Source organism: Cryptomeria japonica, chromosome 1, assembly GCF_030272615.1.
Source record: "Cryptomeria japonica chromosome 1, Sugi_1.0, whole genome shotgun sequence".
NCBI classification, from domain to species: Eukaryota; Viridiplantae; Streptophyta; class Pinopsida; order Cupressales; family Cupressaceae; genus Cryptomeria; species Cryptomeria japonica.
The window spans coordinates 218033705-218047150 of record NC_081405.1 but is presented as its reverse complement, the minus strand read 5'-3'; the positions used below and the strand labels follow the sequence as shown (position 1 = coordinate 218047150).

Sequence of the window (13446 nt, the reverse complement as noted above, 5' to 3'; positions counted from 1 at the left end):
AATTAAGTTTTTAGTTATAGCTTATCATTATTATTTCTTGTTGAGTATCTTTGTTCCCAGCATCATTTCAATTGCAATTCATAATTAAAAAAAAATAAAAAATCAGAAAACAAACAAAATTTCAGAAATTCGTTCTACAATAGGATCGGTGTTTTTGGTTAGGAAGTACTTGGGAACTTCACATATCAGCTTGCCAACCCCTACATGGTTGTTTGTAGGAGAATAAATTGATTAAATACATAATTATAAGTCTACAAGAGTCTAGATGGATTAGCAATTCCCATTCTTAATTATCTTAATACTACATATGAGATTATATGTTAAGCAAGACCCTCATATTGCATACCAATTACTTGCTAGATCACAAGTCTGCCATTTACAGGTTATTAGATCTAAGTCTGCTGTTGGAGATTGTGTATAACTGATCTGATACAATTCCTTGATGAATGCAGGTTTTATATATAAAAACTTTTGCTCTTATTTGATGAATACAGGTTATATATGTAGGAGAACTTCTAATTCCCTTTGATCTACTATTTCTGTTTTTAGAGTCTAGACAATCTGACCGAATTTTCCACTATATCCGACAATGTCCTTAAATAGGTTGCATACCAGTTATATATATATATATAAAAGCAAATTGCTATCATGGGGGTAGCGTCCTTTCCATTAAAACTAAGAGAAAAAAGATAGAATGATTTCAGTAGAGAGAGAAGACCAGGACCCTAATGGTCTCAATGACCTCCTGGGATCTCTCCAACTGCTTTGGGGAGAACAAATTCTCATTTTCACTAATCATATATTCATAAGTTTCCATGTTGTTCTTCATTAGACAGTCTCACATTACAGCTACAGTGTTTGCCATGTCGCCATTCTTGATGGCCATTTCATCTTCTCTCAAAACGGTTGGAGTGATTAGATAATCGTGAGACAATTGGCTTGGGTTGCATGGAGCCATATGGCAACTATATTTTCCAAGATGAGGAGTCCATTTCATAGAAGACAAGATTGTTGATATTGAAAAGGAAGTAAATAAGGCGCAAAAGGAGTAGAAATAGCCTAATAGGTGGTGTTGAATTAGATGACATCATGGTTGAGGATGATGGGAAGGAAAATTATAAATTGTTGTAACTTGATGGGATTGTAGTTTTTGATGATTATTTTTAATCATCATGAGATTCATATCATATTATTCTTTGTATTCGCATGGTGAGAATTTGATGTGATATTGTATTATTTTTTATTCAATTCTAATAGAAAACACTTCTCCACATTCTGCAAACTCATTAAATATGTTATATAACTCTCTTTTGCATGGGATTTATGTTTTCAGATGATTTTTTTAATTTTTCAAGTTTTGATGAGTTGCTGAATTCAAGCAAAAGTTGGGTATATTGAGTAATGATGAGTTGTGTGAAATAAATGTGATTGATTCAGGAAGCATCTATAATTTTATTGACATGTCATTGGTTGAAACACTTGTTTTATTTGTTTATCCTACAACAGGGTTTTGATGTCATGGTTGGGAATGGCTCCATCAAAAACCTTTAATGATATATTTCTTCGTTTTGATAAATAACAAAAATTAAATATGTTCTTAATGAATCTTCAAAGTCGTTTTAACAATTTTTTTGCCAAGATAAACAATGCACGCTTTGGGAATTGAGACATTCACTAATTAAACTTTTACTGTCTCAGAGAAAATATTTTAGGTAGGGTCACCAGCATTTCATATTGGATTTTGCAATATCCAAGCATTTACGGAAAAATAAATATTCATCTAGTGAAGACACACTTCAACAAAATAAATATTTTATGGATAAGCATCTTTCTCTTCCAATAATTTCAAGTAAAAAGCATCTCAAGTGCTGTGGATTTGTTATAGACTTAATTAACTAATTAACTATAATGCATGGGTGTCTCATGAGAGATTACCTTTTAAATGTCCATATATATGACATCCCAATATGTTGTAATCAATATCTCCTTTATATATTACCTTATCAACATAATACTTATATTTTCTTTTTTATCTCCCTTTGTTATCAATTATTATGAGTTAGGTAGAGGGTGTGCAGTCTAATCTTGATAGAAATAATCAATTACTTATGAAACCTCAGGAAAAGAATCTACCCATTACATCTCAATATTTTGATTGTTTGTGGCTTTCCTGTGAATCTTTCAAATTAAAATCTGCCATGAGAGTTGATTGAGGGTAATACAATTTCTTGAAAAATATACAATCAAATTAGTACCAAAGTATTGCATTGTGTTTATAGGCTTTTATATGTTTTTCTGTAAGAGCAATCCACAACACTAGCTTAGTGACGTTAAGTTGCTGTAATGGGAAACATTTAGGCATTTGGAGCAAATTATAATAGAAAGCGAAGCATGGCACAAAGGCTTCCAGTATATAATTCTAATCATCATAAGCAGATGTCAATACTTTATGATTGTCTGTATTAATCTTTTAAATATCTTTGCAATGCACATTTAAGATTGCAACTAAATTCCAAGGATAGTCTCAAAAAGTTCTAATTGAGTTCTATGTGCTTGTGCATGCAATCATTCTACAGGTAGATAAGCTAAGGCTTTTGGCAGAATCTCTTTCTGTTTCAACAACAAAGGCAGAAAAGCAAATTGCAGATAACAGGTTTGTAGGATTCATTATTGGTTGACGATCACTGCTGTTTTATGCTTAAAAACATTTCTTTGAATTTTTGATTGAATTATATGCCAAGGCTTGTCAATCCACGCATGTGAAATTTTTTTCTTTGAAAATATACACATGGAATGGTAAATTTGCAGAGAATCTTAGTAATTTAAATAAAAAAATAGACTTTGCTGTATGATTTATCATTGAGAAATTATATTAATGGTCTTTCCATGACTGAAATATAGTTAATTGGACTGTATTAGTTTTTTTGATTTGTCTCTTCTGAGACAACAGAAAATGCAACAGCAGTGGAAGCTCCCAAAAAACTCAACACTGCTCCTAAACCCTAAGATCTAAACGCATTTCACAATTATGCACGCTTTACAACAACATCACTGTGTTTTTGTGTAAAAGAAAAAACTAAAAATAAAACTTTGACTTATCTTTTTGGTTCTTAGAGGTTGAACACAAGAGCTAACAGGTAATTCTCTCACAAACAAGGTTTTTATATGAATAAAAGATTTCAACTGAAACCATAGATTAAAAACTTTGCCATTGCTTGTACAGCTCGTGAGTGATTGCAAGTCAAAATTGTTGCCAAGTGACTTGTAGAAATACTTGACAACGAGTTATTGCAAACACCGGTTGCAATTTTAGGCCAAAAAATCATCGAAACTCATCAAAAAATTGCAAGTTAGGGTTTGACTCGCCCAAATAAACTAATAAAATGTGATGCGATTTCATCATTTAATTTTCACCATTTTTAGACGTTGTTGTTGAGCGCTTTGACCATTTGAGACACCACAACTTTGAGCTGTTTCAGACATTGTGAGGGTAAAAACTTTCACCATTTCAATATTCACATGCTGTGAGGGGTATGTGTGTCAATGAATATATGTGAGTCATGACCTTGACTTCTCGTATCACTAATATGTTATCAAAGAAATACAAATATGCGAGTTGTGACTGTGAACACCATGAGGATTGCAAAGAAATACATTTCAAAAATTTAAAATTAAATAGGGGGTTTGTGCTCTATTTTATAAATTGAATGTGTTATCAGTTACTACTAGTTCAGTAATATGTGTTAATAGCAAACTGTTGACACATGGACCAGCTAGGACTCGAATTTTAGGACCTTCCATAAGCTGCTGGAGTGCTCTACCACTGAGCTACTGGCCCCTCTTGGACCAGTACATCGTCGGTCCAGGTGTGGCTTATTTCCAACACCAACAGCCCCCCTTAAGCCACACCTCTCGTGTGCTTGGGGCTCCTAGCTTGGACCTGGCTCTGATACCATGTTGAGACATGGACCAGCTAGGACTCGAACCTAGGACCTTCCATACGATGCTGGAGTGCTCTACCACTGAGCTACTGGCCCCTCTTGGACCAGTCCATCGTTGGTCCGGGTGTGGCTTATTTCCAACACCAACACAAACAACTAACCATTAGGGAAAAAACATCAAAATGCAAACATAAATATGTCAAATTTTGCCTAGAAATGGCAAAAAGAATAAAAGCCTTATATGTTAGTACAGCAAGAGGCTATTAAGTGCTCATAAAATGACACACCAGTCCATCGTTGGTCCAGGTGTGGCTTATTTCCAACACCAACACCCCCCCCTTAAGCCACACCTCTCGTGTGCTTGGGGCTCCTAGCCTGGACCTGGCTCTGATACCATGTTGAGACATGGACCAGCTATGACTCGAACCTAGGACCTTCCATACGCTACTGGAGTGCTCTACCACTGAGCTACTGGCCCCTCTTGGACCAGTCCATCGTCGGTCCGGGTGTGGCTTATTTCGAACACCAACACAAACAACTAACCATTAGGGAAAAGACATCAAAATGCAAACATAAATATATCAAATTTTGCCTAGAAATGGCAAAAAGAATGAAAGCCTTATATGTTAGTACAGCAAGAGGCTATTAAGTGCTCATAAAATGACAAAGGTAGATCTCATCCCTTAATATATAAAATATTACTGCTACTTCTAGATATCCTTAACAAGTTGGCAAATCATGGCATTTGTTAATGAAATTGTTAATACATCGCTTTCAATGTTTGTAGTCAAATTCTAGTCTGCATTATATCCTGAACAACAATTATAGAATTTAACTGTGTAGAATACAATTTTTTTATAGAAGTCATCACTGAATCTTGCTCAAAATGTAAAATGGCTGTTTCATATGTCAAATAGGTTCCAAAAGCACTTGTCATAAAGAAGAATATAAACTAAAGTTAATAGAAAATTCAAATATGGCTTATTTTTTTATGTGACGATGAACCTATTGCACAAGGATAATTTGAAATTTTAAAAACTGTTGCCATGGGCTTTTGGCTATTTGTCACCATTAAAAAGATTAAATTTAACAAGGAGAGCGTGTGAATGATAATTTTATTTTGAGCTATGCCTATATTATTAATTTTTTTCTGGCTATTTCTCTTTTGCCAAACTTGATTTTCATTTTTAGAATAGAATATTGACATCCACAACTACAATTAAGAAAAGTGGCAAACCTAAGGACCCTTGTTGGAAATAGGGGATAAAAGGTCCAGAAAAAGGAATGGTTATTAACTTATTTGCAACCATTGCTGTAAAATATCACCTTGCACAGGGTCCTTATTGAGATGTTAGGCCATGTACGAAAGCAAATCTAGAGGTTTAGAATGAGGTGAGAGCTCTCCTTTCAACATTTGAGCAAAAAGAAAAAGCAGAAAAATAAGACAACAAGGGCAATGGGAGCCTCACCCACATTTCATAATTCTATAGGGTGAAACATTGGAGAAGATATGGGGAACTCTTCTTCCATTGAGCTATGAATACGAGGGTTAGGTAGTATGGGCAGCTATAGTTTTTTTTTCTTTGTCGTAACACTCTTGGTGTACAATCTTCATTAGAAAAATACTGAGTTACCGGGTTCAGCCCCCTAGACCCCTGGTACTGGTCCGGTACGGTCTGGGTTCGAGGTTCGGGTCCGGTTCGCCTGTGGTTCGGACAGGGTTCGTGGTTCACAGGCCTGGTTCGAACTAGGGCGAACCCAAGAGGACCCAGGGTCAAACCCAGGAGGACCCAAGTCGAACCCAGGGGTCTGACAACCCAAAAATGGATTTTTTTTTTGCAAAATTTATTTATTTTTCAATTCCACCACATAAAAAATTAAAATGACCCTATGTCTCAAGCCACACACCTATGCATCATACAACCAAGAGAGAAGCACAAGTCTGTACGAAAGAACAAGTCAGAAAACACAATTCCCGTACGGGAGAATGCACCTTGATCAGAATTTCGACTTCTTTGGCCTTGTTCTTGACGTCTTAAAAAAGCAGAAAATTGATGCACGCCATGGAGTTCTGTGTGGGTTTGAAGGTTGTAATTTGATGTTGACCCCGGGACCCTGCGAGGGGCGCTGCCCCTCGACCCCGCTGGGGGCACTGCCCCTCGACCCCGCTGGGGGCACTGCCCCCAGACCCCCGCAAGGGGCGCTGCCCCTTGACCCCGTTGGGGGCGTTGCCCCAAACCCCCATTAGAGAATCCATTTGATGATCAAACTTTAAATTGTTGAAAGTTGAAACAATGATACTTGAATATTTTATCATTTTGATATTAAACTTGATGTATATGATGCTGTTATGGTATGATCATGATGCTATGATTACAAGTTTATGTTGGTTTTGTTGTTTATATGATGCTATGTGACATGCTAATCTTAATTCATGCTTATAGGCTGCATATATATATAATTTACATGTTTTTGTACTAACGAACCCAAACGAACCCAAACCCCTTTTCAAAATTTTGCCATACCGGTGTACCGGGTTCTTCGAACCCGAACCGGTGCCCGAACCCGAACCGGTAACTTAGGAAAAATATCACATTGCATAGGTTCCTTGCCAAGATGTTACCCTATGTACTAAAGCAACTTTGGAGGTGCAACATGAGGTGATAGCTCTTCTTTCAGTATTTGAGTTAAAAAAGAAGAAAAAAGAAGAAAAAAGAAGAAAAAAGAGGACAATAGAGAAAACGGTTGCCTCACTCACATTTCACAATTCTATAGAATCAAACACTCTAGAAGATATGGTGGGCTTTTCTTCCATTGGGCCATGCATATGAGGATTAGGTAGTGTGGGAAGGCATAGTTCATTTTTTTTCCTCATAGAACTCCTGGTGCTCAACCTTTAACGGAAGAGAATTGCACCATGAGGTGAAGTTCGCATGTGCCAAATTTGGGTACTACAACAATATTTTGTTTAATGTTGCTTCAAGTCCTTATAGGGCATTGACCATGGTAGCTAAGGGTTTCAAGACCCCAATTCATCATGAATCAAGTGGCTGACCAACATGATCTGGGTGATGAACCTTGAGATTACTCATAATGGAATCCCTTGGTATTTTTCGCATAAGAAGAAAGCTGTTTTGTCTTTCAACCGGCACCCCACCGCCCCCCAATCGATAATTGTAGATTATTGTGTTGGCATGTTTCTCTCTCTCTCTCTCTCTATATATATATATATATATATATATATACATATATATCTATATATAGAAACATGCCAACATGATAATCTACATATACATATACATGTACGTATATATATATATATATGATTTTACAATTGATAGAGGCACCAATCCCTCATTCACTGTGTGGGCACCAACTCACTAGAGGCACTAACCTCTCATTCAATTTAGAGGCACCAACCTCTCATTCAATTTAGAGTTATAACTTGTTTATCAATCTGATATCATATTCAACACCAATCTGCCAAAGGTCTGATAAAAAATCTGCCTTTATGTCTGCTACTGGTCTGATCATAAATTTGCCTTCATGTAAGCTACAGGTCTGCTCATAAATCTGCCTTTATTCCTTACTCAATTCTGTCCAAAATCAAGGATAATAAACTCAGAAATTCTTCATAATATACTCCTCTTCATTCATTAAATCGAAATCTTATTTGTTACTTCTGTCTGATATAAATCAGAGAAAAGAGTTTCCTCTTTATACGCAGCATATATCTCTATCATCTTACATAACACACACTCTTCTTTCCCTTTATATCTTTTTCTTTATCTTGGAAAGAGTGTGACTCTTTCTAAAGAACATCTGTTGATTTATTTTTGTTTTAATAAACAAATTCTATCCTTTCAAAATGAATCGCATCTCTTAATAATGTTCTTGTCTTAAATCGTATCTTTTAATATTAATTCATTTCTTCTCACTAAATGTGTATCTTCTTTTAACAAGTTGATAGTTATTCTTACCACCGATTCCATGTATCAGTCACATCACTTAGACTTAAATGTTTTGTTTCTTAAGATAACACATCGGTTACTATTATTGCAAACTATTGTTAACAAATTTTATCAACTGATAATCAGATCTTCCGTATTGTATTATTCAAATGTTTGAGTATATCCTTCGCTGTTCACATAGGAAGTCGACCATGTAATCAATGTTTCTAATGCTGGTCGAATTAGTGTTGATTAATTTATTGAGCTTGAGACTCACTCTATGTCTTGGTTCATTATAACTGCTGCCGTATTAATTTATCTTCAATGCTTCCTTGTATATAAATTGGCCATATTGTTTATGCCACGATCTGTATGATTGCTGTTTGCATAGGAATCACATTGTCATCAATGACAAACTTTCAACATAACAATGCAGTTGGTTATGTGGCAGCTGGTAGACATCGTCTTGAGCTACTCCTTAAAAACATAGGTAACTAAATTGGGTAAACACAAGGAATATCACAAAGTACATTTTACAAGTACACTGGGTTCTAAATCTTATGAGAGAGCATATTGATGGCAAGGAGATTGTGCAATCAGGGATCACACACTTTGCCACTAATCTCTTGACCTTTTTGAGTACGGTAACTTCATTGCGCAGCCTTAAGCACATGTATGTTAGCAAAAGGAGGTTAGAGATTCCTTATTGTAGGAAAGCTAAAGTAGAGAAGGTCATGGAGACCATTTTTTATGATAGATTTGCTGAAGTCATGGAGGAGATCATCAAGGTAAGTTTCCAAACTCCAATTCCTTTTTTATTTTATTTCTAATTTTACTTCTTGCTGATTTTGCAAAATTTTGATACTTATTGGTGGATGGGGATTAAAACCCCATGGAGTATATTTATGAAGTCATGGATAAGGCCAATGAGACGATTAAACATTTGTATAGGTCAAATAAGGCCAAATATGAACCCGTATGGTGCATTATTGATTGGAGGTGGAATTGACAACTCCTCCAACATATTTATGTTATTGCCTACTATTTGAACCCCAAGTTTTTCTTCTCCCTCTCACTGAAGGAAAACACGTAGGTTATGTTTGGCCTGAACTCATGTAATGAGAGATTGGATGTTGATAAACAGCCTTCACAACCTCATACTTGATGAGCTACAAAGTTAGCTATAAGAGGTTGAAGGAGAAATAATTATCGTGCACTTTTTAGATTCGTAGGAGAAACACTTTGTAGCCACATAAAAAAAGATGTTTGATTTTAATTTACTATTTATTTTAAGTTTACTAAAAGCTTTACAAAGTTATACATGTTATCTTGATTTCTTGCAAATATGTGGTGTGGAGATTATGGTGCCAAAACACCTAATCTTCAAAAGCTTGCCCTCCACATTTTATCCCAACCTTGTAGTGCTTATGTTTGTGAGTGCAATTGGAGTTTTTTTTGGCCATTTACATAAATAAATGTGATAAGATGACTCAAAAGTGTTTGAATGACCTTGTCCATGTGCAGTACAATATTTGGTTGCATGACAACAAAGTACAAGGATAGGATACACATCACGCACTTGACCTTGATGACATTGATCCTGTTGATGTGTTTTTTATGCACATAACAATACATAATAAATTACCAAAGTAATTTACCCTCTCTTGAACAAAATCACCTCAGATGCTAAGAATGAGATCAACTAATGTGATTCCAAGGTTTCTACATGTCAGGTCTTGACGAGTGGGTAAGTTCAGTGGTTGATGTGAGTTGTTGTGTTTCACTTTGGGGACTTACGCAAATGTTTGGATTATCATGAATGATGCGGAATAGGTGTGCTGACAACTTAAGATTTATCAATATGGCTCTGGATTTACTTCTTACTAAAAAAGGACAAAAGGAATAGGGTTCAGGAAGTCTATTCTAAGCCTAGGAATGTAGGAAATGATGAATGGATCTAGTGGAATCAAACCAGGCAAGGTCTCACAATCAGGTATTGACACAAGCTTAGTGCAATCGTCTAAGGTATACTTAAAGATTTTCAGGCTATCACCATCAAACGTAGACACCATCCAAGTTGATGCTTGTCAACAGACGCGTAATAGTTGAAGTTATGCTTACTTAAATTCCAGTTGACCACACAAGGCGCACTTACCAGTGGCAAGAGGCTAGTGGTATGGATTAAGGATTCCACACAAATGAATTCAACAAATCTTCCACTCAATCTAACATACATGAAAATAAATTCTAATCTAAATTCTAATCTAACTTGGAGGAATTGAGAACCATGAATGCTAATACAACACTTGAAGAGCAAAATCACCAACAATTGAACAATGATTAGGATTCAAATAGCTGCAACATATACCAACAATTGTACAAAAACTCTCCTTTACAAATGAGAGACAAGGAGGCATATATAGAGTCTCTTACAAATTGGATGGCCAAGATTGATCCAAGATCAACGGCCGAGATTACAAGATAAAACCCTAATTAGGGTTTGTACAACCACCATTACATTGGCCAATATGAAACGAGGGTAGGTAAGATAAATAATATTTGATGTAGCGCCATGTGTCACCTATTCCCTCCTTGAATGAATGTTGACTTGGTACCCTTTGATTGAACGAGTGGTGATTAGGATGCCACCTCAGCTTGCCTTGCACACTTAATCAATTTGCCTTGTACATTCTTCATCTTCACAATGTTTGGAATCCTTTATGATACTTTGCATTCCATCCTTATATTAAGGAATTCCATGAACTGTTCCCTCCTTATGTTTGGAAAATTTCCCAATCTTGGAATCCTGAAATATTTCCTTCCTTGACGCACTTTGATATTGGAGTTCTTTGATGTAGTTTCGGATTTCCTGATGTAAAATCCTTTGTTTTCATTTCTTGCTTTCCTTCATTTGTTCACCATCAAAGTGAAGTCTTTTTCATGATTGATCTAGTCCTCATCTTCAGCTTTTGGAATCTCTATCCGGAAATCCCCATCCAATCTTTGAAGTATTGATCTTCCTTATCCTCATTGCGTACATCCTCCTTCACTTCAAGCCCCGATCATCGCACTTCCTTTCCTTGTAACAGTCCTGCAAAACAAACAAGCATTGAATCAAACACCCATTGATAAACTTGATTTCAACCTTGGTGGGAAATCCATCCGCATATTGATTGATCATTCCTCAAAACCATCCGCATTATCCTTGTCCATTCTTCACTTGGTGGAAATTTGATGCCTCTCTGAACAACTTCCTTCCTTTGTAATTCCGCCCTGTAGTGGAAATCCGACCCCCCTCATCCAGACTCCTTGAAAATCTTTTGTTGACTAGATCACCATTCCATGGAGTGGAAATCCGGACACCATCAGGACTTTGTTCCTGACATTTGTCCAAACATGTGATAGGTAGTCTTAGAAAATTGCAACACCAATTCTGGAAAATATGAAGGTCCGGATTAAAGTCTGGAAAATTCCCCTTAAGAAAACCGATTTTCAGACTTAGGATAAGTCTGATCATAATTGCTAAGTCTGAAGACATCCATGTAAACTCAGAAAATCAAGTATTTGGAGCCCAAAAATGAATGTCCAGGTCTGGAAATATCACTTGGAGGTCTGAAAACACTCAGAAAGTGACTGATTTTAGATATAAAAGTTGTAATAAAAGTCTGATTTTCTGAGGACAAAGTCTGAATACGCCCTCCAATGTCTGAAAATACTCAAAAAATGGTGTATTGAAGTCTGATTTTCTGATTCTTAAGTCTGAAGACAACCTCTGAAAGTCTGAAGACACTCTGAAAATGATGAATATCAATGGCTGGAAGTGGTCACAGCCATGTCACATGCTTGCATTTGAATTATTTTGACCTTCAAAACTCAGAAATGGTCACATTTGGGCACAACTATGTGGCTGGAAATGAAGTTTCAGTCTGAAGACAACCTGGTTTACTCAGAAAAATGTCAAAAATGGTGCCCGAAAGCATACCACAATTCTGAAAATGCTTGGAAAAGGGTGTGAAAAAGTCTGATTTTTAGTTCTTAAAGTCTGAAGCCACCCTTCCAAGGTCCAACAATTGCTGCCCAATGTCAGAAGACAACCTGCAACTTTAATAAATCAGTCATTCAAACTTGTCGCAGTCATAGGAAACACCTGTATTTGATGAATTTCACCTTCCCAAAGTGAAGTTTGTCAAATCTGGGCACAAACAAAGGGCTGGTAAAAAATATCTAAGTCTGAAGACAAATCTGAAAATGGAGTTTCAGACTTAGATCAACAATGGAAGCTCCACCAAATGCCCAAAAAACTCATAAGAAATGACGCCCATGTGAAATTTTCCAAGCTGGCAAGTGGTTGGAAATGAAAATCAGTCTGAAGACAACCTGCAACTATGGAGTTTCAGACTGTAACAACAATGGCAGCCCTTGAAAATGCACTGAAAACTCCTCCAAACAACCCTTAACCAAAATCGCCTTAGTGTGGATGAGCTGGGCAATGAAGAAATAATTCTGAAAATGTGTTCCCAGCCAACAATGGAGGTCATATCACTCCCAGCAATGGCGCCCAGCAAGGTCTGAAAATAATGGCAGCCACCAAGCATGAAGAAAATCACCCCAAACAACAACACAAAGCACTCCCAAATAAAAATCGAAATTTTCCCAGCTATGGCGCCATTCCAAAATTCTGAAAATGTCTTCAATGGCAGCTCAGATTTGCAACAATGGAGGTTGGAACAGCCAAGCTGGAAAAAATGGAGGAGGAAAGAATCCTCAACCCGACACTTCACTTCAGCACTATGCAAAAAATTCGCCAACTTGGAGAAAAAAATCGCTTTCATGGAGACACCTGGCAGAAATAATAATAAAATAATGTTGGAAACTCCTCTCATATACTTGCTTTTACCTCTCACTTTCACCACACAAGCAATGTGGGATAAAATACTTGTATAAATACTTGCTTGGTGAAACCCTAACTTGCTTCTAGAAGGTTAAAATGATTATTGCAAGTTATTAAATTTTGCTTTTAAATTTTAAATAATCATTAATCATTATTTAAAAGCAATTAAATGGGGCTTATTTATTAAGATATTGCAATTTAAATCAAAACAAGCCTCTAGGGGAAAATCGACTTAGGTTAGGATTGAAAAATCCCTTCAAAAATCATTTGTGTCAAAATTTACCCCAAAAGGGAAATTCGACCCATGCTTGGACAAAAATCCATGCATAACTTCATTAAAATGCACACAAAAACCCTCTAGGGGAAAATCGATGTGAGTTTGGACAAAAATCTAGACAAAAATGCACTCAATTTGCAAAAAATCACTCCCCAGGGGAAATTCAATGTGTCTGGACAAAAATCCATACTCAAAACTCACTTAACTTGGAAAAATACCTCCTTGGTGGAAATTCGACCTCAGTTTGGATGAAAATCCGGACTCAAAACTCTTCAAAATATTCCCAGTGGAAAATCGATCCCTGTCTGGATAAAAATCCGGACAAAAATCCTTACTAAAGTTCTAAGGGGAAAAATGACCTCTGTCTGGATAGAAATCCAAGCAAAA

The 13446-nt window shown here is 36.3% G+C and overlaps 1 protein-coding gene across 3 annotated transcripts in view; it reads left to right on the top strand.

Moving 5' to 3' along the window:
* LOC131042878 (filament-like plant protein 1) overlaps nucleotides 1-13446 on the top strand; it is a 161144-nt gene that overhangs the window by 58910 nt on the left and 88788 nt on the right. For all 3 annotated transcript variants that reach the window (XM_057976207.2, XM_057976208.2, XM_057976209.2), the window contains exon 9: nucleotides 2577-2653. In XM_057976207.2, the coding sequence (XP_057832190.1) occupies nucleotides 2577-2653 (77 nt within the window). The remainder of the gene's footprint in view (nucleotides 1-2576; nucleotides 2654-13446) is intronic.